The 27,632-nt window shown below is 38.0% G+C and overlaps 1 protein-coding gene across 1 annotated transcript in view; it reads left to right on the plus strand.

Annotated features, from left to right (window-relative positions):
- The window catches only part of SLC13A3 (solute carrier family 13 member 3), a 46,183-nt gene that overhangs the window by 11,683 nt on the left and 6,868 nt on the right, over positions 1-27,632 (plus strand). The window contains exons 2-11 of the mRNA XM_063297107.1: positions 435-700; positions 4,834-4,997; positions 9,310-9,376; positions 11,666-11,851; positions 12,327-12,452; positions 17,280-17,375; positions 20,629-20,733; positions 22,209-22,306; positions 25,970-26,082; positions 27,404-27,565. Coding sequence (XP_063153177.1) covers positions 435-700; positions 4,834-4,997; positions 9,310-9,376; positions 11,666-11,851; positions 12,327-12,452; positions 17,280-17,375; positions 20,629-20,733; positions 22,209-22,306; positions 25,970-26,082; positions 27,404-27,565 — 1,383 coding nt within the window. The remainder of the gene's footprint in view (positions 1-434; positions 701-4,833; positions 4,998-9,309; positions 9,377-11,665; positions 11,852-12,326; positions 12,453-17,279; positions 17,376-20,628; positions 20,734-22,208; positions 22,307-25,969; positions 26,083-27,403; positions 27,566-27,632) is intronic.

Below are 27,632 nucleotides of genomic sequence, written 5' to 3' on the forward strand. Positions count from 1 at the left end.
TAAAAAATTGGAAACTGTAATGGCTGAGCCACAGTCATGCTGTCACCTTGGGAGACAGAAGGAAGAGCCACAGCCTGGACACAGTCTGATAAATGAAATTTGAGTCCAAAAGAGGAGGGGTGGTGAAAGCATCTTAGAAGAGACCCTCCCTAGTTTTAGGGAGAGTAAAAGTGAGGGACAGGAGGGGTACTTTCAGACTTGCAAGTTTCTGTGAATGTAACCTTACAATAAGGTTAGAACTAGTCCTCCTGGCTGTGCTTCTTGTCTGGACTACCTCACAAGGCTAACAGAAACCATTTTGTAGCATTGGTATTGTAATCAGTGAGAATAAAATAAGGAATACAAAAGTCTTTGCAACTTTCCAAGTGATTTAGAAATTACTTATAATGCTTCCTCCCCCCCCCTTTTTTTTTCCCCGTTTGATATCCTTGCAGGAAGGCAAATGTCTCTATGTCATTTTGGTGATGGCTGTATATTGGTGCACCGAAGCTCTGCCTTTATCAGTGACTGCTCTTCTCCCCATAATTCTGTTCCCTTTCCTTGGAGTTCTCCCAGCCAGCAAAGTTTGTCCCCAGTACTTCTTAGACACCAACTTCCTCTTTTTGAGTGGCTTGATCATGGCAGCTGCCATTGAAGAGTGGAATCTGCATCGCAGAATTGCATTAAGAATCCTTATGTTAGTGGGAGTCCAACCAGCCAGGTAAGTAACTACTGGAGCAATGAAAACTTGAGCTCAGTTTTGTGTCCAAAATAAGAGAAGGGATGGACTAAAATTGCACTTGTCACAGTGATCTACCACCTAGCAGAGATATGTGAATCCCAGTTACATATTATTTGTTACATTTATTTCCTATCTTCTCTCCAGGAACAAAAGGTGGCATATAGCATAGCACTCTGTCTTTCCATCTCCTTCCCACCCCCACCCCTCAACAACAGTGCTGTGATACAGGTTGCACAGAGAAAGAGAATGGCTGAGCCACAGTCATACAGTAACCTTGCCTGGCCAAGAAGGGACTTTAACCCAGGTCTTCCTAGTTCTAGTTTAGCACCATAACCACTATAACACTTTTTGTAAATACAGTATGTCAAGTTTGGATTTAGTCAGGTTCTTTTGTATTTGTCCAGTTTGGATCATCAAACTGGAAATTCATTTAAAAAGACTTCTACAGCTTTTGCAAATAACCTTTCAGAGCAGAGCAGAGCAGAGCAGAGCAGAGCAGAGCAGAGCAGAGCAGAGCAGAGCAGATATTTTTATTTGGTTTGTACGGCCACTTGTCTTGCCCCAACAATTCTAGAAGGTTATCCACATATGAAAACACAATAAAAATAAACATCAAAATGATAGCATATAAAATTTATAAGACAATGGAGCTAAAAACTGATCTACAGTAAAACGTCACCACCACCACCACATGGGGCTCCAACTAACCACTTGATCCCCAGATCCAGGAATGCATCCACAACTTCAAAGCTTTCAGAAAAGCTGGCAGCGTTGGGGCCAATCTAATGTTGGGGGCTATGGTGTTCCAAAGGCTATGACAGAAAAGCACTGCTTTCTGGGTCCCACTAGGTGACATTCTGTGATTTCTGGGACCTGCAGGATGTCTCTCCTAATGGCAGGTAGAAACAATCATATATTTCCTAAAATATATTTCAAAATTGGGTTGAATTGAATTTCAAAATTCATAGAATTAGACATGTTTTTAAAAATTATACTTAAGCTTCAGTTCATGTAATGTGCAAGCTTTTTAAAACATGTATCTTAGACTCCATGGGCTTATTTTTGTATTTTTATTTTCTAATGGACATGGTTTTAACTTGAATTATATTGTTAAGTGGGAAAATATATCAAGCTGATAAAAAAAACCAGCCTGGCTAAGTGGAAACCCCTATTTATCTTTGGATGATCTCAAAAGCTGAGCCGTACTGGACATAATCAGTACTTGGATGGGAGACCATCAAGGAAGTTCAGGTCTGCAAGTGAGGCTGGGAAGCTGAAAATGCCTTCTGGAGGAAGGTAGTGGCAAACCACTTCTGTGGCAAGAAAACTGCATGGATATGTCCACAGAGACACCAGGCCACAAGGTTGAATTTCAGGAGTCTTGTGGAACCCTTGATGTATTTTACTCAGCATTTGAAGGTGTAGGTAAAGGCTCTGGGTTAGGAAAAGTCAGGTCTTTAGAGAAGTGCAGTCATAGGGCTGTGTAATAATGGGACTCAGATTGTGGCTTAACTTCTTTGTGATTTCATTTAGAAGTAGCTATGATTGCCACTCACTTACCCTTGCCTTGGAGTTTCTTGGTGAAATGTACTTCTAAGTAAACATCCCCAAAATTGCACCATTCATCCTGGAAGAAGGCTAAACTAATTTTTCAATTGATTTGGGGATAAACTTCATTGAACTCCATGTGTAGACCTGAGTAAATATGTAAACCTCCCTTTGAAATGATGGAACCTAAGTGATTTAGAAGCGTGAAAGCTGAATTATAATGAAGATAAATCTTTTTATTTTTAATGTGGGGGAAGGGGAGCAATGAAAATCAGATATTGTTTAACACAAATGTCAAAGATTAAGTCACAGTGATAACTTTGTGGCCAGGGGCCACAATTGAGAGCAAATTACCTCTGTGATAATTTAACAAAAGGCATGAATGAGAAATGACTCCAGAGAAAGAACTTTCACAATTCAGACATGTCAGGAATACAGACATTTTCTCTGCAACATTTATGTCCACCCCTCTCTTTATATGGAATTAAAGTGCAGGGCACGCTTGACACTGGGCTAAATTAAAATGTATTGTTTTGGCTGCCATAAGGCTATTGCAGCGGTTGGCAATGTGTGATATTCAAAGATGCAGTTGGACTGCAGTTCCCATCCTCCCTCAGTACTGGCCACATTAACTACAGCTCATAAGGACTGGAATTCACCAGCACCTGGCAAGTCAGATTCCATATATTGTCCACCCCTGCTTTACCTTGTACAATCTGTTGCAGCAGGCATGCAGGAAAAGAAGCACTTGGAGGTGAACGACTAGGAGAGTGTTCTTTTACAAAACTTCGCCTACATTTACTGTGGGGGACTGGATGGGGAAGAACAGGCTTTGGCTTAGCCCTAGCAAGACTGAGTGGCTCTGGGTCTTAGGGCTCCCTAGAATGATTTTCCATCATCTGTTCTGGATGGGATAGCTTTCTCACAAACAGTGCTGGTGCACAATTTGGGAGTCCTCCTGGATTCTAAGTTCCATCTTGAGGAACAGGAGGCATAAATTCATTTTGTGCACCAATTGCAGCTGTTCCTGAATTGGGAAGCCCTACTCATGCTTTGGTCACCTCCCATTCAGACTACTGCAACACCCTCTACATGGAGTTGTGCCTGAGACTGCTCAGAAGCTGCAGCTGGTCCAGAATGTGGTGGTGGCACTAAGTTACTCTCATGTAACTTGTACAAGCTGTACTGGCTCCCAGTAGGCTTCCAGGTGCAAGTGAAGGTGCTGGTTATCACCTATGAAATCCTTCATAGTGTAGGTTTGGTTACAATCTCTCATTATTTTGATACAGAGTAACATAATGGACTCACAACTACTCACACTGCGGCAAAATCTGACAGGATGATGTGCTTAGAAAAATATTTCCAAACTGCTGCTCATTGAAAATAAGTACAAAATATAAAACCTATTTAAACATATAAATAAAACACAATAAATGCCACAGATATGGCTGTTACCCTGGCAGCAGGTTAAGATGTTTCTATTCTCCTAGGTTTCTTTTTGTCCTGTATTTTAATTCCTGTAAGTAAAGTCAGAGGACCAATCTGGTGTAGTGGTTAAGGCATCAGGCTAGAAACTGTGAAACTGTGAGTTCTACTCTTGCCTTAGGCACAAAGCCAGCTGGGTGATCTTGGGCCAGTCACTCTCTCTCAGCCCTACGAAGCAGGCAATGGCAAACCACTTCTGAAAAAACTTGCCAAGAAAATGGCAGGGACTAGTCCAGGCAGTTGCCAGGAGTCAGAAACTGACTCAAAGGCACAATGAAATGAAATGAAATGAAATGAAATGAAGTCAAGGCATTCTTGAGTCAGCCTCAGGTCCTGGTGACTACGTGAACACATTTGCACTGCTGCCACTACAGAAGTGGTTTGTCACTTCCTTCTTCTATGATATTGTTTCAATTTCTCTATCTGTTCAACAATCCTGGGATTTTCTGGTGTCTTCTATCCAAATACAAATTGGGTCTGACCCAGCTCTGTTTTTTTGAGATCAGCCAGGATTGGCTAATGCTGCTATTTGCTGGGTCTTTAATCCCTGTGGCTAGTTTTAAATCATGTTCCTGTTAGGCCCTTATAGTTTATGTTGTGCTCTAGCTCAGTTTTGCTTATCCACAGCCACAACAGGGATGGTAACAGTTATAGTCCAACATACCTGGAAGTGTAGAAAGGATACCTTGATGGAGAGAAGGAAATCTATTACCAAGGCAACAAGCAGATAAACGTTGTGGAAGCCCAGATGTGATGGGAAGGGTCTGAAAGTGCCTCAGACAGACACCCCCCAAATTCACATGAAGATAAAAAAGAGAGGAGGAGAAGCACATTCAGACTTGCAAGGTTCTGTCACTATAGCCAATCTTAATGAAAGTAGTTCTGGCTTACCTGGCATCTGTTTCTTGGTCTGATCTACCTGGTACGACTGACAGTAAGGCACCAAGTTGGCGTATGCTAAAAGGTGATATTGTACTGATTAATCTTGCGTGGTGTCACTATGGGATTTTCTCAACTGAAATGAAAAAAAAAATGATTCTGTAAGACCCTGAGTTTTAGACCTCCTCTCCTCTCCTCAGGCTCATTTTAGGCATGATGCTAACAACTTCCTTCCTGTCTATGTGGCTGAGTAACACAGCCTCTACTGCTATGATGCTACCAATTGCAATGGCTGTTCTAAAAAGCCTTTTCGGAGATAAGGAAACATCTAAGGATCTCGACAGGGTAAAAGAAGAAAATCAAGGTAAGTCTGATTGACCCATTCCAGTATTCCTAAAAATATGAGTTCATTTCTCTCTCTCTCGCACACACACACACACACGCATATATAGGTTGCCATGGTGCTACAGCAAAGAATCAGAAGGACATTTGATCTGCAAATGTACACAGTATTCAAAGCTGCATTTTCCTGTATTCTAACAACGGTAATTGAGTATGGGAAAATGTTTCTTGTGAGAGCAAGAGCATGAACTGAAGAAAAGGTCTGGTTTAAACTTCACCTGAGCACTTAAGAAGCAGGTCAGTGCTGCTCAGATTGTTTGGATGGAACAGTGTCATCTTTTATATTTTTTGAAATAATGTGATAACATTTACAGGTGTCCTAACAACCAGGAAACACACTGAGGCGAGGACTTGGTCTCTAATATTTATTAGTAGTACTTAACAAGAATCCTAACAAACTGAGGAAGCGTGGGAAAACCCAGCCATATAAACCCCAAAGGTTAAGGCGGTCCCGATCTGTGTCTCTTTGAATGGCTGAACAGTTCCTCAGTGCTACGCATGCGCTTGACAGTCTGGATGGGAGCCCCCTGCTGGCCATCCTTACTCATGACAACAGGTATGAGAAGTAGAGTGGATAGAGCCTGCCAGATTCCAGAAACATGGGTATAAACATTTTCATGACTTACAGTTTGAGTTATTTTAAAAGAATTATTGGCAGAATAATAATAATGGTGAGAATGATGATAAGGGAAGATAATAAAAATGATGATTAAATAATAATGTCCCACTTCCTATCCAAAAAAGAGTACTCAAGATGGCTACAGCCATGAGCAATATAAAAACCAATTACTCAGAATAATTAAAATAATACATAAAGTACCAATTATGGCTATTATGGAACTATTTTAAAAATGTAAGTTAAAGTGTTTAATCTTCATATACTGCTATAAAAGCAGAGAGAGTGGTGATCAGTCAAGGTTTTAGAGGCTGGGTGCTGCATAGTTTGGGAGTGACAACAGAGAATGTTAAGAAGGGGTGGAGGTTTGATTGCCTGGTCATGACCAATGCCCATCATTTTGACACTGTTGACATCCCCTTCCCCCCCTTCCTGTGGATGCCCCTGGTTCAAGTAGTTATGTCCTACTGTATTTATGGCTTTCAGTCTTAAACACCTTAAATTGAGCCTGGATAATAGTTGGCAGTCAGCACAGATGTTTCAGTATAGGCATGATAGGATTATGGTACTTTGTACATGGTTAGCAATCTAGCTAGCTCACTGCACACTAACTAAAGCTTTTCATTCTTCTTCAAGGATAGTCTCACATAGAGCATGTTGCAGTAATTCAGTTCTGTGCTACCAAGACATGGATAACTGTGGCCAGATCCAACCAGCTCAAGTTCACTCGCATCTGAGAGAAATCTTCCTGGCACCACTACCATCAGTAGATCTAACATAGCCAAGGAACAAGAAGCACTCCTTGATTACAGACCTGCTGTTTCAGAGAGCACAATCCTTTTCATAACAGTTTGAACAAACTCCAAAACTGGATTGTATCAACATGTGCCCAATCTGAGCCATACATTGTTGTACTATGGAATGAAAAAGGGCATCCATAGTACATTATTGTTTTAATTCATTCCCTGTTGTTCTGGTCATGAGCTGAGACACCATTTTATTGCTTAAATAAGAAAGAATGCCAGGATTGGTGAAACAGTGAAGTATAAAACATGACAGTGCAAAAGTCACAGGTTCACTGAGCAGTAAGAGACATACTTTCAACAGCAGAGTGAGCAGGTTCATAGACTTTGTCCACCTTGTGCTTTTCTGTAATGTTCTGTTGGTCTTTAATATCAGGAAATGGGTAAAAGCAGATGACAGTTCCAGATGGAAAAATTTATACAAGATCTAGGGTCAAAAGAGCATGTTCTATTAAAAATAAAGGCTCAATAGGACATTTTAATGCTTAGTGACCCTTAATCCTGGCCCTCTGTAGAAAATGTGGTAATATAATAAGGTTCTAATAAAGATGAAAACAAGCATTTCACTAAGGTATAATATCAATAAGTACATTTTTCTTAAAAAATGGCAAAATACAGATGATTTTTTTGTTAATTATGAAACTTGAAAAATCCAAGTAAGATTAATACGATAGATAAGGTGCATCAGAGGTAAAATCTCATGTACCAACATCATGATGATCTAGAGAGCTTATCTGCTGTAGTTAACATGCAACTGCAAGTAGATTTATTGTTCCTTTAAGAAAAAAAATCCAAAACTAACAGTAATATAATATTTCGTTAGAAAAATAATTAATAACCGAGTTTGCATATTATGTCAGTTGTTTTTACCATAACCACAGTTTACTGAATAAACTATATTGCCTAAATTTTCGCAGCGCACTAAGATATAAACCATGTTTACAAATCACAATCACTGACTTCGTACAACACCTTAAGCAAAAAGCAGCCAAATCAAATTCTGAGCCAGTGCGATGTGTGAACCTAGTCCTGATCCATGTGGTACTTAGCAAACTTTTAAATTTGCCTCTGAGCCCCAGAATAGTCAAAAAATAATATTTCATGCAGCATAGTTAAACTGGGGAATCTGCTACTACAAATGCCAGAGCTCGGCTAAAACTTACATGGCTTTAAGAAGTGATTAAATAAATTCATGGAGCATTAAGGTATGAAACTACTAATTCAGGATGGCTGTATTTTGTTTCCAGTATAAGCAATATAGTTTTGTAGTCAAAACGTTTTTGGCAGGGAGACTGCTGTGACATTTCTACTGTAGTAAGATCAGAACAGCACATTCTCTTGAGGTTAGATTGATATATTTCAGGGTCCCTATGTTTTGGGAAAATACAATAATTGTAGTGAATATTGACATTTATTTCAGTGTAGACTGAGATGAATTTTATGAATGTCCAAAAGCAAATATGCATTTTCTCTTTTTTTTTTAAGACAGACATCAAAGACCAACAACTGACATCAACTGACAATTATATTTAGATGTCAATATTCATTGACTCACCTTGGATGCTGTTAGACATTCACAACATTTTCTCAGTTTGTCAACATTCATATGTAAATATTGACATTTACAAAATTGTAGGTGAGAGGCAACTACTGCCCCTTCAATGGTTGTTCCAACCAGCAGATCTAGCTAGCATGGCCAGTTATAAGAGATAATGTAGTCTATCAGCATTTGGAAGGATGTATGTTTTGCCCAATCCTGATGTATACACTAATTTAAAACATATATTATTTATTCTGCACAATTGCTGCAGGCCTGCTGAGCTGATGCTTTTGCAATTTGACAAGAGAACAGTGACCTTCAGTATGGGACAAACTAGCAGTTCCTCTTATTTGCTAATTCTTTCACTCTGTGCTATATCTACAGTTCAGTAATATTTGTTCTGATTTATCATCCAACCTTTGAATCTTGTCTGCTGCCTCACATCAATTTATGAACAATTTTTCCTGTTTGGTTATTCTGCTTTTAGCTGGTAGACCTTTTGATGCCTATGGAGAGAGTGCATATATAAAGGAATTTTTACAATAACTTTTATTAGGTAAAGGTAAAGGTTTCCCTTGACGTTAAGTCCAGTCGAGTCCGACTCTAGGGGGCGGTGCTCATCTCCGTTTCTAAGCCTTGGAGCCGGCGTTGTCCATAAGACCCGTCTGTGGTCATGTGGCCGGCATGACGACACGGAACGCCGTTACCTTCCCGCCGAAGCGGTACCTATTAATCTACTCACATTTGCATGTTTTCGAACTGCTAGGTTGGCAGGAGCTGGGACTAGCAACGGAAGCTCACCCTGCCACGCGGATTCGAACCGCCGACCTTTCGACGGCTTTTATTAGACTTTTATTAGACTACTATTTAAATTGTATGTGAAAATATTTGAATTCTGCCCACTAAACAGACATGCAAGACTGGTTCAGCTGTAACATCAAATAGAGACTTGATGTCTGAATGAGCCAATCCTCATGCAGATGTTGATAACGTGTCTTCAAGTTTCAGTGAGGTCCATAGATATTATTTTACCAATTCCAACAATCAGAGGCAAGCCCCATATCTATACATTTATGATGAAGGCATTTATGCCTTTTTCAAACCTGTAGGTTTTTTCTCTGCCACAGTAGCTTCATAGGATTGAGATATTTAACTTCACTGCTTTTAAATAACAGCACCATTTTTTATAATGGTGGGAGTCACTGGGAGTCAAATATATACACATTTAATAAATAATAATGATAATAATATAAATATACTTCAAGAACCATTTTTCTGTCTGTTTAAACACTCTTTTGAAATGTTTATTTTTTAGCTTCAGTACATCAGAATAAACTTCACTTGGTGCCAACTGAGATGCAGCTTCTAACAAATATTAATGAGTAAGTTGCTATTGAAAAGGAAGACAGTTATCTGAAGTATGAAACTGCTTACTTGGCAGTAAGCTCCATGGCATATCTTCCTGTTTTTTAATAGGAAAAAATCTTCTATATCTTGCTATATTTTGTAAGAGTTGTAGCTGGTGAGATGGGAATCTCTGACTTTCTTACCAGGGATGGACATTTTGTAAACAAGGGACAGATGGCAGGAACCTTCACACTTGAGAAACAATGCAGCTATTGATGCAAAGAGATGGTAGGAAGATGTCTAGGATTTAGACCTGGGGACTAATATATAGGGAGGCAGGATTCCAAGGTGCTAGATGGAGAATTTCTTTGTATGTATGTTTTTCTAATTCTGTGCACTAAATCTACTGATCTAAACTTTTTGTATCTGCTTTGGAAGCCAGTTTGGTGTAGTGGTTAAGGCATCGGGCTAGAAACCAGGAGACTGAGAGTTCTAGTCTGGTCTTAGGCACGAAGCCAGCTGGATGACCTTGGGCCAGACACTCATTCTCAGCCCTAGGAAGAATTCTGGATGTTGTACCATATAAATGGATAGCCCCAGTTTTGAGAAATCTAGAAAAGTGAATTTGGGGTTTGTGTATTCTTTCTTCCATTTTCCTCTAATAGGGTTGCAAGGAGAAAATTGCCTGCTTCTTTTTTCAGGAAACTGCTATTTACTATGATGTCCTCCTAACCAGGACTTATTGTGGTTAGTTTTAGCACTGGTTTAGCCTTACAAGTCAAGATTAAAATATGGTTGTCATCCTGGCTTGTTTAAGCAGTGTCTGGGGAATCTTAGTTTTCTAAAAGATGGATGCAATTTAGTGTCTCCCTCCCTGTCTCCCTCACAGCTGGTTGTGCTGTGGAAGAGACCTCTCCTTTCTCCGGTGCAACAAGGCTTCCCTATGAATTCAATCAGTAGAAAGGAAGGCTGCTGCAATCCTTCTAACAATATAGTGCTATAGTTTTTCCTGTCAATCAACTGACAGAAGGGGACTGCCTATATTATGATACCAAGTATCATAATGCATCACAGTCCTTCAATAATTTATTTGCTTGATTGGAATACAATGATTCTGTAATGTCCCCATGCCCCAAGAAAGCAGTGTGATGGGAATGAAGACACTCTGTGTGTATGCAATGTTTGTAACTCTGAACTCACTAATGGCTACTGTAGTGGCCCCCAGAGCTGAAAAGTTTGTTACCTTGGTTAAATTGTAGTTCAAATCAACTACAATTGATGGTTGGATGGAATGACAAGACTGTAATTAACTGAAAATGGAAGCAAAGCCTACTTTTTTGCTATGCCAGTATAAGAGAATGGAAAGAAATGCAGGTTCGCACATGTATTGTTAAATCTGTTAAATAGTGGTTTTACAAAATATCCAACAAGGTCATTGTTCAATAAGGCTGTAAGAAGGATCTTGGGCATCTCCAGGTTGAGCTGGGAAAGATCCCTGCCTGAAAATCTGAGGAGCCTCTGTGAATCAGTGTTGATTCTGTTGGACAGATGGACCTAGTCTATGGTTCACCTATGGTTCACCTGTTGACCTATGGTTCACCATGACTACATCTGGCACACATTCCTAGCTCTCAGACAGTGGTCTTTTGGGGCCCTGTTTCTTTTAACAGTACATATTGGAGATTGAACCTTGAACCCTCTGCAAGTTAAGTATATGTTCTGACACCAGGTTTATGGCCCCTCAAGTTAACTTCTCTCCTTTAAAGGGAACAAACACCCAGAATTTAAATATTTTTCATACTTGCATAAAAGAGCAAAAGACAAGGAAATTGTCATGCAGGAGAAAGAAAAGTTGTGCCTGCTGAATTTCCATCTTTTATATACCTTTAAAGCAAATTGCATTTACAGGAAAAGGAAAAAAAAACCCTAGGAAAAAAGTCTAACTCTTCCTGCTCATATAAAATAGTTTCAACCACTTTACATCATAATGCGTCATCCTTCCAAAAATATTGAGTGTGTCCCATGGTCAGCAATGGCTTTCTCATCTCTGTATTAAATGTAGAGTGGTACTACTTTTACTTTTCATCTATTTAAACATAGTCACAATCCTAAACAAAAAAGATTAAAATGTTGAGTGTCACTGGTGCTATCTGTTACTGCTTTAAGCTTAATCCATCCTGAACCCATAGAGGTCCTACCCGCCAGCAGAAGAATTAATTCTATTATTGATAAATTGGCCCAAATATCCCTCTCTGAATGCATCAGCAGACAGACAGACAAAAAGGGATTTCAAATGCTGTATTTTTATTTGGAATGTTTTGAAGGAAAGACATGACTGAAGAGAAGGAAGTCACAGTTGACATTTCCTTGGATGTAAAGAAGGAAGAAGAATATAAGGCAAATGTATGGAAAGGATTTCTGATTTCCATCCCTTACGCTGCTAGTATTGGTGGAACAGCAACACTGACTGGAACAGCACCAAATCTCATTCTTTCAGGACAGTTAAAGAGGTACAGTATTTGGTGGAGCAGGCAGCTGGAATGCGTAGAAAACTAAGAACATTGGCATTGATAATAGCAGATACTGGCCAGGTTCACACAATGCACTTGGCCATAATGTGACTGTTTGATATTAACTTATCATACTATGTGAATCCAGCCATGGTGTTTTGCGAGCACAATGGGTAAACCAACTAATTGTGGCCTATTTAAAAATGTTTATTAAGCAAAACATAGATTAGTGCAATATGTGAAGTCAGCCATTGTGTGTGCCAGAAATTACAGAGTTAGGACTCTTGAATAGGATTTTCCTAGAGAATGTGAAAAAAATTCGGATAATCTTGGAGTGTCTTTTATTAATTGCATTTTATAAATTCGTTTTGGAAGGTTGTAAGACATATTGTTTTGGTTATATGTTTCATATTTTCAATTTATTCAAAGACATTTTCTCCACTTTATATTAATTGGTCTTTTTTTTTCTCTTAAGTTTTTTTCCAGGGTGTGATGTTGTGAATTTTGGCTCTTGGTTTGTGTTTGCCTTTCCCTTAATGCTACTTTTCCTTTTTCTTGGATGGCTCTGGATATCCTTCCTTTATGGATGCATTAGCTTAAGGTATTATTACACCCGATTTATATGTATAATTTGATTTTGTTTTCAACTGCAGTCAAAGTAATTAATTTAACTGGGCCTTCATCCAAAAGCTGGAATGCAGGACATCTTTGAGGTGAATGTATATTTAATCCATTTTAATTGATAAAATTTTTGTGATGTCCATTTTTAAAAAATTCAGGCTTGTTTAAACAACTTGGCTTGTTCCCTTTGTTCCTGAAAATGCTGATTTCTAAAACTGGACATTTCTATTATACACAAAAGATACATAGCAAGATATTTCAAGTGCAAAAATGGGAGATTTGTAGAGAAGTTTCTCCTTCAGCCTGGTGTTCTCCAATTGCTAATCCCAGAAGACTTTGTCTTAGTTCTTCCTAAATGTATTGTCCTGTCCCATCATGATAAAAATTCTGTAACTGATGTTGACACAGTTTTGTTGAGAGCTGCAGGGAGTTTCATTAATTTACTGTAATGATGATAGGGTTCAAAGAATAAGATTTTAAAAAACTGTTGAATATTCAGTAACTAGAAGTAATGTTCTGTTCTTGTAGTGAATGGATTTCCCTAAATGTACTGCATTTCTGTAACTTCATCTATTACAGTACACATTCACATTTTGTGAAAGTAAAAAGCTTGTGGGCTTTTTCTACCCTTCAGGCTCCATTGGGTTTGCAGAAATAGAGTTAAAGTATGTCTTTGGAAATTTGGACCAGGACCTGTTACATTTGACAAGGATTAAACTTCAGTGATTTCATTACACAATTTGTTAATTGGTAACTGTTTTATTGTAAACCTTTTGTAATCTGGGTACTTAAAACATCTTCCTCCCAACTCACTGATGCCTTCATTTGCTTTCCAATTGAAGGCATTTCTGAGGAAATCTGAGGTGTTTCAAAAGAGCACTTTGTAAACTTTAAACATAAACATTATAGTAGTAATCTTCCAATGGCACAGTTTAAGACATCTGAGCTAGTTCACAGTGATTTTAACTATTTTTAAGTTTTTAATCTGATTCACTTCATGTTTTATTCTTTTAAACTGCTTTGACTGCCAAAATGAGGTGATGTTGGTAATAATGATAATACAATATCTGTATTTTATATAACACTGTATTTAAAATAAACTGTATTATAAAATAGTATAATTTGACTTTCACATGTTCTTTTCCCAAAGAAAGCACATTTCCTTAATTTCTGAATAAGAAATTATATACAATATGTACAAATTTATAAAGCATTTATCTAAGATAAATAGAAATATATCTCACCATAGTGAAGGACTGTGACTAGCTGAATTGTGTACCTGCTCCATAAACCTATTGAGGTACTATTAATGAGCTCCTTTAAGGCCTCACTTTCCTTATTATATTTTATTTTTAGTTTTAAAGATAAGTTAGCTTTTCATATTGAAAACTGTTCTCTGACAGACCTTCTTGCTTCTGAACAGAATTTAAATCAGTTTACATTTAAATCTCAGCAGGCGATAGCATCTGGCTGACCTTGTCTTGGCTCTAAAGCTAAGGCCTCATTAGTACTTCAGGGGGACATCACTACCAGGGCTGTAGGCCAAGCTGGGAAGTGAAAAAAACACCATCACCACACACTTTGGTACTATTATCAAGAAAACTGTATGGATATGTCTCAATGTGCAGGACTTGAGCTTGACTCAGAGGCATCCTTATCTTTTAAATCTAAGTACTTGTCCATTCATATTTTTATGCAAATATTTTTCTCCTACTCCATTGTAAGAAAAGAAATCGCTGCCAGTTTTGCTTAAGGAATGGAACCATAGAGAACAATCCTTTTCTTCAGAATGCCCATAGTTATACATTTGACAGCTTCCCAGTATAAACTGTTTATTTGATAGAATTAATCAAGGCTTTTTAGAGTTAATAGAAATCCAGCAAGGTATTTAACACTGTGACATGGATATGACTAGAAATGGAATGTACTTTTATGCATACCACTGATAGCATTTTGCAGAGGTGGGTGGAAAAACAAGATGGGTCAAATCACATATGAGCCAAGCCCTGCTCATTTAAGGGGACTTAGCCTGGCTAATAAGCAAAAACACGTTCACATTTCAGCCTTTGTTCCTCAAATTTCCTCATATTTTGTTTTCTCCTAAGTGAGCACTTTACATAATTAGACTAGCTGGAAACTGCGAGAAGTGCTTTTGAAATGGAGCAACTTCATGTTGAAGTGAGAAATCTACCTTCAATGCACAGAGAGGATGCGTAGTTGCGGAAGACTGGAGAAATTGTTTTTGTGAATGCAGCTTTTATAGTTTCAAAGGAATTCTTTTTACAACTGGGGAGGGTGATTTTTTTTTCTTTTGCATATACACCAGAAGAAGACATTCATTTTTGTGTGCACCCAATAGTAGAAAAGAAACAAATTCAGTTATTTTACTAACTAAAAATAAAAAATCTTGAGCTTCTTACAGTGCACCCTGAATAATTCTGAACAAGATTGCTACTTGAATTTCATTGTCACATTTATATCTGTTTTAAAGAACATTTCATTTGCCCTCACTTCTTGGAAATTCTCAACAGTCTACACCCACATCATAAACATCATTTTAACTCTTCACAGTTTTATAATTGGTATTTGCTAAAAATGCCAAGATGAACATCCTCAACAAATGGTCACATTTATTGATGTCCAGACAGAGGGGGCTTGATTTTGCATCTTCTTTATGGTGGCAATTTCTTTAGTATTCTTTCTCAAAAACAGGACTTCTTAGATATTAAATTGAACTGCAAAAACCTTTTAAAATGTCATTTTGGCAGCCGAAATAGCAGTGATTTATTTTTTAAGACACCCAATTGTTTGCTTTTTTATTGGCTTTTGTAGTACAGTACTGTTTATTATTTTCTAATTTTTAAAATGTGCAAGCCATTTTTAGTGCATAACATATCAGTTCAAAAGCATTTGGTCATAAATCTTAAATGAAAGAATACTGGGAATTCTTCTGCTAACATCCTCTGAAGAGAGATATCGATATCAATATCGATACGCACACACACATACAGTTATCCAGGGGGTAAAATTATTATTATTTATTAAATTTATATGGCTGCCCATCTCACTTGCATGTGACTCCGGGGAGGGGGGGGGTGTACATCAGTGTCGTGCTTTTGTTTAATGCTGTTTACAGGGGCAAGAAACTACTTTTTCCACTTTTATAGGTGTGCTATTTTTATGCTTTGCCTCTCTTAGCTAGTAAGGAATCGCATGCAGTAGAGATGAAGTAATTCAGAGAAGTATTCCAAACTCAAGCATGCTCCTTCAATGATGTGGAGATTTACTAACCATACAGGACATTTTTCTCCCAATTCCTTCCCTGCAGATGCAGGGGCCTCTAGATTGTCTATAGCTTATACTTTTCATATAGGAGAGTGAGGCAGCAAAAATTCCCATCTCTCGTGGTAATCTTTCCCTCTTGCAACAACTGCTTTATTTTTGCATTTTAAAGCACATTTTAATTAGAGATGATGAGTGATGCTTCCTCTCTGTATTGATTCTTATTATAGTGTAACTCTCTCAAGGTATCTTCTTTAATGCTGAATATTCTCTTATGGCAAATGGTAATTTTTTAAAACATTAACACATACGTCTTGAAAAGAAAAAGACCATGTAAAGATTTTTGCAACATATACACTTGCTTTAAAATGCATGTTTGCCCATTTGGAAACCCTCACTTTTCAGTCATACCTTTATAGATATGCTTTACATATCCATCTGATTGATGTTTTAATGATATTTCTATCCTGGTTTTTATTATATTAAACACATTCCATAATTTCTGGTACCCAATTCTAGAATGCTGGGAATGTTCTTCAGTTCTGGAAGCACCAAACTGAGGAAGGCTGCATTGCTGAATACACCAGCTTTTCCATCTTAGAGCATTTTCAGTCAATCAGTTTATGCTACTATCCAAGCTTTTCTAAAGTAATATAAAAAACAGTGGGATTAATATTGACATCTGGGTACCTTCACTATTTTTTTTTTAACATTCATAATGCTCTGCTTCATCCCCTTCAAGAGGTGGGAAATCTTGGAGTACTCGCTGAGCGATCATTATTTTTGCTGCCCTTCAAATGTACCAAGCCGTGGTTTTCCTTACTGCCTGTCTGTATCTCCTAGATTGATCATCTACTCCATCCTCTCCTTGACAAGAAAATAACTTGTTCATGCTTTACTTCCTTACGCTCCCTCCCCATCTTTGAAAGCTAGCCAGGTAACTAAATGAGGATTGAAGAAATAAGGAGAGAGAAGATAGGCTGAATGAGTATCTAAGGCTGAATTGAAGTCCACACATCCTAAATTTGCCAAGACTGAAAAACACTGATCTAAGATGAACTCTTGAAAGTTACAAAAGGACCACCTGTCAAGAAGGAAGTGATGTCTGGACATTTCAGTGGTGCTAGGAATGGGTTAAATTTCTGAAGAAAAATCAGGCTTTTTGTGGCATGGGCAACATATACATATTGTGTGTATAGCAGGTGATGCTGACATAATATAGACAGTATATTATATGTAATTAGCATATTCTTATGTCATCATAAAATTGTTATCCAAAAATATCTCTTAGACATATATCCTATTTTCTACCTAATGGCTCTAAAGTTAAAACAAATAAAAAATAAAAAATATTAATCAACTAAAACTCTAAAATCATAAAATCATAAAATAAAAATCATATTCATCAAGAGCAGTGTGAATTCTTTTCTGCAAGCCAGGATCTTAGATAAATATTGTGGATGAACTGGGGAGATGTGGGCTACTTAACTTGAACTAAGCAACTTTTCCTCCTTCCCGTTATCAGAGGCTGCAAAAAGAAGAAGTCAGAGATAAGAGCTGATGCAGAAAGCAGAGCTCAGGCAGTTATAAAGGAAGACTATCAGAAACTGGGACCAATAAAGTAAGTCACAATGAGAATAACAAAAACCACAAACAAGAAAATGAAACTATTAGGAGAGAACATGAGATATCAAATGACAGGTGAAAGGTCCCCTGTGCAAGCACCGAGTCATGTCTGACCCTTTGGGGGGACGCCGCTTTTGTGACGTTTTCTTGGCAGACTATAGCGGGGTGGTTTGCCATTGCCTTCCCCAGTCGTCACCTTCCCCAGCAAGCTGGGCACTCATTTTACTGACCTCAGAAGGATGGAAGGCTGAGTCGACCTGAGTCGGCTACCTAAGAATCCAGCTTCCGCTGGGATTGAACTTGGGTCGTGGGGAGAGTTTTCGGTTGGGATACTGCCGCCTACCACTCTGCACCACACGAGGCTTCATGAGATATCAAATAGATGCATTATAATGGTAACATTTAGTTACATTTAAGAACAGAGGTGTCTGCAGGTTATGGTCAAAAATGTCATGATACGCTGAGAAGCTTTGCCTATTTTTTTATGTGCATCATGTGTTTAAGATCATACATCTAGGTCAGAACTAAAGCCTAGTTCTGCATTTTGTAACAGTGGCCAGAGGCCGATGGAAATTTAATGTCAGTTCTACCATGTAATAATGGTGATTTTTCATAAATTTCAGATTTCAATATATACCATCAGCTGTACTTAACTCTTTTACAGAGGATCAAGAAAAATCACTGTAGTTATAAGAATGTTCGTGAAACACATATTCACCTATGCCTTTTTTGTTTCTCTTTTAATGTCTTCTTTTCATTGGTCAAGAATGTTTAGTTGGAGCCATGCTTCTGCTGCAGATTTCAAATGGCAGAATCAGTTTGAAATGCTGTAGTTGATGATGTGTTTAATTATCTCTACTAAATTATTTAAGTAAAGAGTGAGCTAATTCTTTAATTAGCTAGTCCACTGAGTTTTGAAAATTTGTAGCTCAGGGCACTCAGGAATGATCCTACAGGCCAATAAACGATGTGCTTCATAATAATCATTTATATAATGATCACAAAAGCTGGCAAACTTCAGCCAATGTAATTAGAGGGTTTTTGTTTTATATATTATTCATGGAGACCATTGCTTTCATTTTCCTATTTAATAAGGTAAAGTTAGCTCATGCATCTTCATTGGTTGTATACCTGCATGTGCGTATCCTCAGATATAACAACAGAAGGGGCTGTTTTGTGGACATTTTCAGAAAAAGACAGGAAACGTTTTTTAATTGTTCATTTTTCCTCAGATTTTTTTGTTCTTTTGTTATGCTTTTATCTGTATCAACTTGGCTTTTAGAAGCTGCATATAGATATTACATAGATACTGCAGAATAAGGTAAGGCATATTGTCTGAAAAGCTGCTTATAAGATTTCATCATTAGGGGATGGTTATGCAAGAAATTATTCTCCCACTCAACCATTCAAGTCATTATGTTCCAGGAACCTGCAAAGTGTCATCATAAGAATCAAAGGCCTTTTACCATTTTAAGAATATAAAAACTCCATTAAACCAGCCAAAGCCAATTTGATTAGCAACTCCAGATTTCTTTCAAATGGCTTCTGTCTCTTGTTCTTTCCTTAAATCTATTGATGGTTTTCTGCTTTTATTTACTTATTTGGTTTTAATGCTTTGGTTGCCTTTACAGTGCTTTTTGATGCTTTTGTTACTAATGAATCTCCTCTTCAGCGCTCAGTTACGAAATAGCTTTCCATCCTGATCCCTTCTCAACATCCAAATGCTGAGATTTTAACTGATTATTACATTAGATTTTTAGTATATAGTGTTATATAATTTAACCAAATTAAATATAAATTGTTTTCACATTCCTGGAAAACTGCATATATGGAACAAAATAATGCCCACTATTCCTGACTCTCTGACCATTATATGCTACCCTCCTGTATGAATCTAGAAACATGCTCTCCATGTACACAAAATCTATTTATTTGGAAAAATAAAAAGTTCACCTTTCAGGGTACTACCATCAACATGTGATGTACAAATCACAAAGCATTTGAAAATACAGTTTAAACACGCACACGCAAAAATGCACCAAGATGACCCAATGCACCAAATTTATCCATACCTGCCAATTTATCAGTTCCCACTGTTTGGCCAGAGAATAAACCATCCAATTTTATTCTTAAGATATGGGCAGGCTCACACACTGAAATTTTTAAAGCTTCACTTTGAATTGTTCCTGGAAACAAATAAGCAACCAATGTAATCAATACAAGATGATCTTAGTTCCCACAAGCATATTAGTACTTCATTCTGTATCTGTTGTAGTCTCTGAACTGTCTTCAAGGGTGGTCTCACGCATAACACCTGACAGTCATTTAATCTGAATGTATCCAAGGTGTGGAACACCATGGCAAACATATTCCAGATATAAATATAGGCAAGTCTCCTTTGAGTTGAGCTTCCCAGATACATATTCCCAGATTCATGTTTCTTGGCAGGAGTATGGAAGTGGGTTGCTGCCGCCTTCTTCTGGAATTGTTTTGACTTCCCAATCTAGTCTAGAGCCAATTCCCTCCCCACTGTGGTCACTCCTTTAAATACTACTCAGGCCTGGCTCTGCTTAGGTTTTCATGATCAGCCATGGTCAGCAGCTGCCGCTGCCTAATCAAGCCTTCCAGATATACAGTAGCCATTTCAGACATTAATTCCTTAAATAGGATGAAAGTGTGTGTGTGGCAAATTCGTGTTTGTATTGATATTCATCCATTTGAATGCCTGAAGATAGCCTGTATCCATGCTTATGTACAACCAGTGACCTATCCATGTGATTGGGAACCTTCTATGTGACAGCTTTGCAGGGAGGGTCTTGAATTCAAATAAGGAGGTGTAGCGACTCTTGGCAACTAAATGGAGAAGTTGGTGCAGTTTTCTTGGCAGCATTTTCAGAAGTGGTTTACCACTGCCTTCTTCCTATGGCTAAGAGAAAGTAACTGGCCAAAATCACCCAGCTGGCTTCATGCTTAAGGGAGGGTTAGAGCTCAATTTCTCCCATGCCTAGTCTACAAGACCAAACCGGCTCTCGTTTTATGACATAATTATAACTTATATAACATATGAGTAACTTTTGGAGTTATATTCATTTTACAGGTTTCTCCTGCATTTTGTTGCTTTTCACACACAAAACACCTTAAATCATTTGCTCATCTTCATGTTTCCTATCATCTGCTAGTTCTAGCTGAACTTAAACATCAACTTAAACATTTAAAGCAGTGGTTAACTTAATTTTCTTCCATAACAGGTTTGCAGAACAGGCAGTATTTGTTCTGTTCTCTTTATTTGCCATCCTGCTATTCTCTAGGGATCCAAAATTCATCACAGGCTGGGCAAGCTTATTCAGACCAGGGTAAGCATTTTCTTTTAGTTTATTTGAACCCATTCAGGTAGGTAGGAGATTTAGGAATGCTGTCCTATACCGAAAGGAATATTAAACCAAATGTTCATATATTTCTTGAACAAATCATTTTAATTTGACTTTACTAACAAAAACAAAAACAAACACTTTATACCAATTCTATTGTAAAATATCTACCAGGTTAATGTAGTAATGTGATTATTTGAAAAGTGAGAACAGTCTTCCAATACACAAGAATACATAGAAATCTTATGCTCTTTTCCTCTGATAACTCTGTTTATAAACTTTATTGGGGTTGAATAGTATAATCCACTGATTTCTCAGAACTGGAAAACCACATGTATTGCATTTTAAGCCTTTTTTCTGCTGCTAAGAGAGATAGTAGTATGTGATTCCAAATTTTTATCATGCCTTTGTTGAAGTTCCCAAATCTGTCTTCTTCTAGCTGTGTCCACTGGAAAAAGATGAAAGTTATATCTCATTATAGCTAGAGGGCACCATGTTAGTGAAGGCTGTCACATTTCATGTATCAGAGAAAAAGGTCTTAGGATTTTCTTTTTTTGCCTCTCTCTCTCTCCCTTTTGTCTTAAAACAAGAGAAGCCTTGTTCTTCCACCATTAGAAATATGAAAAAAGGTAAATAGTTCTAGTGTAGAACACATACTTTAGTTGCAGATTAAACACCTGATATACAGTAGCCAGTTAAAAGCATACTTGCTGTCTAGAGGTTTGAAGGACTTTTGCTTAAGGCCCTAGAGCAAAGGTTGACAGACTTCTAAGGATCACACTTAATATTTGCAGGGAGGATGTTTGAGTTTTCATCATGTACTTGGACAGGGCCAGGATTTGGATGTTCACCTGGCTTTTGGGGAAGCACTGGTTTTTTTCTCTCTTGCTCTTTTGAAAGATGTGCTAAGCCTATCTCAGAGGTCCCACTTCATCCCCATGTTGAAACAACTGCATTGTTGCACTTGCTTTCTGAATCCAGTTCAGAAACCTCACTGGTATACAGAACTTTAAATGTCCTACAACCACATTACTTTTAGGATCACCTACCACTGTACATCTTACTCTTCCAGGTCTTCAACAAGGCATCTTCATCAGGATATATTCTTTGGCCTGTAGCTGGTGAAATAGTCTGGTCTCTTCATTTTGGAATATGATTATTTCACTGGGCTTTTGTTTCCAATAACTGGTCAGTTATCAATAATCACTCAGTGATGAAAGACTAGCCTGGATTAAAAAAAAATAAAGGCTTTCTTCTCATGCTTTCTCCAATTTGTAATTTTAGGTTCCAGTTAATTTTCTAAAGAAGCAACTGAATATTTTAGGGCAGTAATTTGTAGTTTTTAAAAATATTGATTATAAATAGTAAGTGTTCATTAAACCTGATGTAAAAACCTAGTCTTTGACAAATTCTGATTTGCTTCCATTGCTTACATAGAATCCTCTCTCCATTTCTGTTAGGTTTGTCACAGATGCAGTTACTGGAGTCACAATAGTGACAATACTGTTCTTCTTCCCAGCAAAAAAGCCATCTCTTAAATGGTGGCTTGATCTAAAAGGTAAATTGCTGGTCTACCAAAGTTTGTTCTCAGTACTCATATTCTTGAGTTCTCTCTAGAGTGGATTGGAGCACTGGTTTCCACCCTATATAGAAGGTTGATTGGTAGGTTTCCATTTTCTAACTCATTCACCCTATGGAGGATTAAAAATATTCAGCCAGGGAAAGGCAAAACACTTGGTATGCTGTTTACTGATATTAGGGCTGTGCCTCACTTTGGATTGAAAAAGGAAAGGGTGCTTTGGAGTGCACAGAGGCTTTCACACAGCACCTTTTAGCAACTTCTGAAAGGAGCTGTGTCTTTCCCCAGGATCACGGTTGCCTTCTGCAACAGTAGTGTGATCCCAGGAAAAAAATCATTTGGCTTAAAGAGCTGTAGGCAGATGTTATGCATGCCCAAGCATGCTCTAAAGCTCATTTTCCCTTTGAATCTGAAGCACTGCACAGTTCTATTTACTACTACAGCAAACTGCTCAGTAGAAACCTACAGGTGGTCCTCGCTTAATGACTGTTCATTCAATGATGGTCTGAAGTTACGACGGCCTTGGAAAAAGTGCTTTATGACCTGTATTCACACTTACAACTGTCACAAAATGTCGCACCACCCCCACAGTCACGTGATTTCAGTTTGGGCAGTTGGCAGCCAGCTTGCATTTACGGCCAGTTGCAGCATCCTGTGGTCACATGATTGCAATTTGCGACCTTTTTTTCAGGTTTCCGGCAAAAAATGTCTACTGGGGAAGCTGGATTTGCTTAATGACCACAGTGATTCACTTAACAACCCATGATTTGCTTAATGACCATTGTAAAAATGGTCATAAAATTGGGTCTGGCCACATGGTGACTCACTTAATGACTGCACTGTTTAACAACCAGTTTTCCTGTCCCTACTGTGGTCATCGAGAACTACCTGTATTTATCTCCAGCTTATAGCGATCTTATTTTTATACCGTCTTTTTATAAACACAAACATTCAAAACAATTATTATACAAAAGTAACTCTAACACTTTTAAAGTGCTTTAACAGTATTACTAGCATTGTTGTGGTTGTTACAGTGATATCCATTAAAAGCAATCTGGCTAACGTGTTTTAGAAAACTAAGAGAAAAGGGGAGCCTTTATGTCCTTTCTAAAAGTGGACAACAGTTCCAAAGAGTCTGTGCCATGAGGAGGGAAGAGCAATGGAGCCCAGAAGCGGTGGCCACCAGTGACAGTGAGTTCATTGGTAGTGTGTTCTGTAGGGTGCCAACTTCCCTGTGTACCACAAAGCACCAGGATCTCTGCTCTCTTCAGCACAGACTCTGGAGGGCACTGGAAGCTGTGGGTATTGAAGATCCTCTCTCCAGTTCCCCAAATATAATTCTTTGCCTTCCCATGCCTTTCTTTCCAAAGGCACCTATTCTAGTGAAGTGTAGACACTGACTAACTTACAGACATTTGGATCATTAATATAGGGACGGTGCTGCGGAAAACTATGTGAAAACTTTGTCCTCAGTGTAAGGGGTATCATGTGAGAACTGTTGGTAATGACACAAAACAGCGATGTGCTTACTCTAGTAATAAAATCCCTCTTAGGTAACAGGATGCCTTGCTTTGCAAAAATCCATTTATAAACCTTTACTGATAAGGTTTGGATTATTTGTTGCCATAAATGTTACATGTTTGAGCTGTGAGTAGAAAATTAACCCTCTAGATCCAAAGTGCGAACTATAATGTACTGTGTGTATATTAGATTTTTTAAATATTTGTTTTTTTATTGAAGCAAACAAAACATCAAGTCCAAAACCACAAATAGCAAATAAGTAATAAACAAATGATAAAAGCAAAAGCCCCAAAAGTTATTTCGAAGACAAATATAAAAATGTTGGACACACATATTCAATATTTCTACTCTGATATTTGTATAGACAAAGGTCACCAGATAAATATTGAAGTTAATAATATCTGCACACTGCATCCTAAAATATATTTGACAAAAGGGACAAGGTTACAGATCAAACTAGTTGGATTTCCCCATCTTTTCTTTGCAGCAAGTGATGAGTCACATTTACTGGAAGAAATTTATTTATTTATGCTTTATTTGACCATAAGTTGCAATATGGTAAATTTTCTGATCCATCTCTTACGCAAGCTGAAGTTGTTTCAGTAAAAATACTCTTATATAACGTAGAGATTTAAGGCAGGTTTTCTTACCAGGGATCCTCCAGACAGGTTGCATTATCACTCCTATAGTTCCTACTTCCTAGCCAGAATGGCCAATGATTAAACAGGCTGATTGAATGGGTGCTGAGTATGGAAGTCATAGCCCATCACAGTTGGAGTGCAACAGGATGTCTGATTTAAGGAATGAGTTAAACTACATGCTTTTCTATTTTCTTTTACCTTTGCGGCTTTCTAGGCCCCATTCACGTATTTCTTTTCAGTGCTTCTGTGAATCTGTAATGCCGGTGTTAACATGATAATTTATACCACACTGAGAGGTTTTACAGTGCCCTGTCCTCCCAAGCATTTGTATAAATCAACCCCTGGTTCATTGGCATGTTGACTTTTGATTCACATACCTACTGTATATCTCATACATAAAATATCATAAATGGATTTTTTTAGGGGAAGATGGTTCATGACATAAGAAATGCCCATTGTAACAGCATTCAAACATAATAATAATTCATAGTTTAGCATCATGTAAATGAACCCAGCTCCTATGCCCCTACCCCTCCCTCCTGGTGTAGCTATGAGGATTTCAGAAGCTTTTGCTCTTGTATTTCCTTAGTCGCTGCTTATCACGTTGTCTGAACCAGGAAATCAGTGTTAATATTAACTAATTTATTTGAAAGGAGCCAGCTTGAGACTTGGCAAGAGAAGCAAAAACGTCTGCATGTACTATGGCTGCAGTGGATTTGGAGGAGGGAAGAAGACTCTCAGCCTCAGCTTCATCTAGGCCCCTTCACATCATGTTAAACTATTACTTAGGGCAACCTTTCCTAATCTGGTGCCCTCTAGTACATTGAGACTACGATTTCCAGAATTCTTACACAAATGGATGATTCTGTTTGATTTATTTCTTATATTTGATCCTCTAGACATATACAAAAGAAAATCAATTTATAATAACCATATTATGCAAAAAGGCAGAAAGCTTACCAGTTTTAAAGCTACATAGATGAACATTGTGATTCTAAAAGGAATATAATAAACAGTATAGCTTTCACTCCAGAGGCTTGTCTAGACATTCTGTAAATATGGGGATTTACAACTCAGCTCAGCAAATTTAAAATGTAACAACAACAACAACAACAACAACAACTCATTACATTCATGCTTCCAAAGGCTTCTGGGCCTTGGCTATTTGGCAATGTCCTCCAAGCCCATCATAGAAGGGAAAAGGTTTAGCCAGCATCTCATCAAATCTGTCCTCAACTTGTATATGTATATGTATATGGTATGTATATGTATATATTTGTGTTCAAGGAAACAGCAATCTGGTATCCTTCTGATATGTTGGGACTGTAACTTCCATCATCCCTGACCACCGGCTAAGGATTATAGAACTTGTACTCCCAACACATCTGGATATTCCAACTTATCTGGAGGCTCTAGGGAAGGCTGCTGTAGACCATATTGCTAATTTCTCTCCTTCTTTGTCACAAACCATTTTGTCTAGCATCAAATGTTGAGAATGAACCTTTGCTATCTTGGCGAAAAGCCCAAGAAAGCGTGCCTTGGAATATAATCCTGTTGCTTGGAGGAGGGTTTGCAATGGCAAAAGGATGTGAGGTATGTCTGCTAGAGTACAGCCTGTGAAACATCTTGAGTGTCTGATTTTCTAAAGGTACTGTTGTTAGGTATGATTTTATATTACATTATGCTACATGCACACACAGTGGCCTGGCTCACACATAACGCTAAATTTAATACAATTTGGTCGATGTTGGCTTAGTGTGATCTGTGTACCCCCACCTTTTATGGATTTAGCAATATGTATGAAACAGACCACTACAGCTTGTTTAACTAACCATGATTCAAAAACTCCTGATACAGTGTTGTGTTATAAATGAACTAAAAATGAGTTTGGTCTAGTGGTTAAGATGCTGGACTAAGGGTGGGGAAACCTGAGTTCTAGTCTTTCCTTAGGTCCAGAAACCAGCTGGGTGACTTTGGCTACTCACTCTCATTCTCAGCCCTAGGAAGAAGTCAGTGGCAAACAACTTCTGAAAATGTTGCCTAGAAAACTACAGGGACTTGTCCATATAGTTGCTAGAAGTCAAGATGCAAGATAGATAGATAGAAAGATAGATAGATAGAACTTTTAATATAAAAATATAAAAGATAAATCAGATTAATGTACTGTATATACGTGTGTATATATATCCATTTATACTTATACATGTTTTAAATACTAGACACGGGTCCAGAATCTAAAGATCAGGGTCTTTACATCCTTCACACCCCCTCTCCCTATGCCCTAGTCCTGTTAAAATTGCACCCTCCAGCTGTTAATGGGTGTTTGGTATAATTTCTTTCCTGAGATAACTAGTCAGCCCTGAAATGCAGTCTGAACTGTGCTCATTCACAATTACTTCTTTTTTTAAAACATAAATCCAAACACTTATTTTTAGGTCCTTGGAAACATTACAGTGCTACAGTTTCTAATTATGTGATTATCCTCACATGATTAAATTCATCATTTGAACCTGAAGGGGAAAAAGTCTCATAGTGACTGCTCAATTGAAAATAATCACAGAAGTTGGTCATAATTCAAAACAGGTTTATGTTTTAAAAACACAAATGTGCCACACCTTCTACAATGAATTATCTGGTCTTGAGGAAGCTTTATTATCCTAATAATATAAAGAGAGATTTTGCCACACCAGCCAATATGTGAGGCAGTTTAAAGGGTAAAATGGCTGCCTTCATCCATCCCCCCCCCCTGCCCCCGGTCCTCCCTGGATGGACTGGGGTCCTCCATGGATGCATGTCAGTTGTCAGTTAAATGATCTGTTTCTACTGTGGTCATTGCATGATAAGGAAGTTTGGTGAGGTTTAAACATTACTGAATCTCTTACACAACTTTTGGGGAATCTCTGTTTTGCTACAGGAATCAGGCCTGTCCGTCTGGATTGGAGGTCGTCTTGACCCTCTAGAGAATCTCCCTCCTGCCGTGGCTGTAATTCTCATCACAGCAGTCATAGCATTGTTCACAGAATTTGCCAGTAACACAGCTACAATCATAATCTTCCTGCCTGTCTTAGCAGAACTGGTAAAAGACTCCTATGTCTCTTTTGAATAGCTTGCAGAAGCTTGATTGCCCAAGATAAGCTCTCTTT

This window comes from Candoia aspera, chromosome 3 (assembly GCF_035149785.1).
Source record: "Candoia aspera isolate rCanAsp1 chromosome 3, rCanAsp1.hap2, whole genome shotgun sequence".
In the NCBI taxonomy this organism is placed as follows: domain Eukaryota; kingdom Metazoa; phylum Chordata; class Lepidosauria; order Squamata; family Boidae; genus Candoia; species Candoia aspera.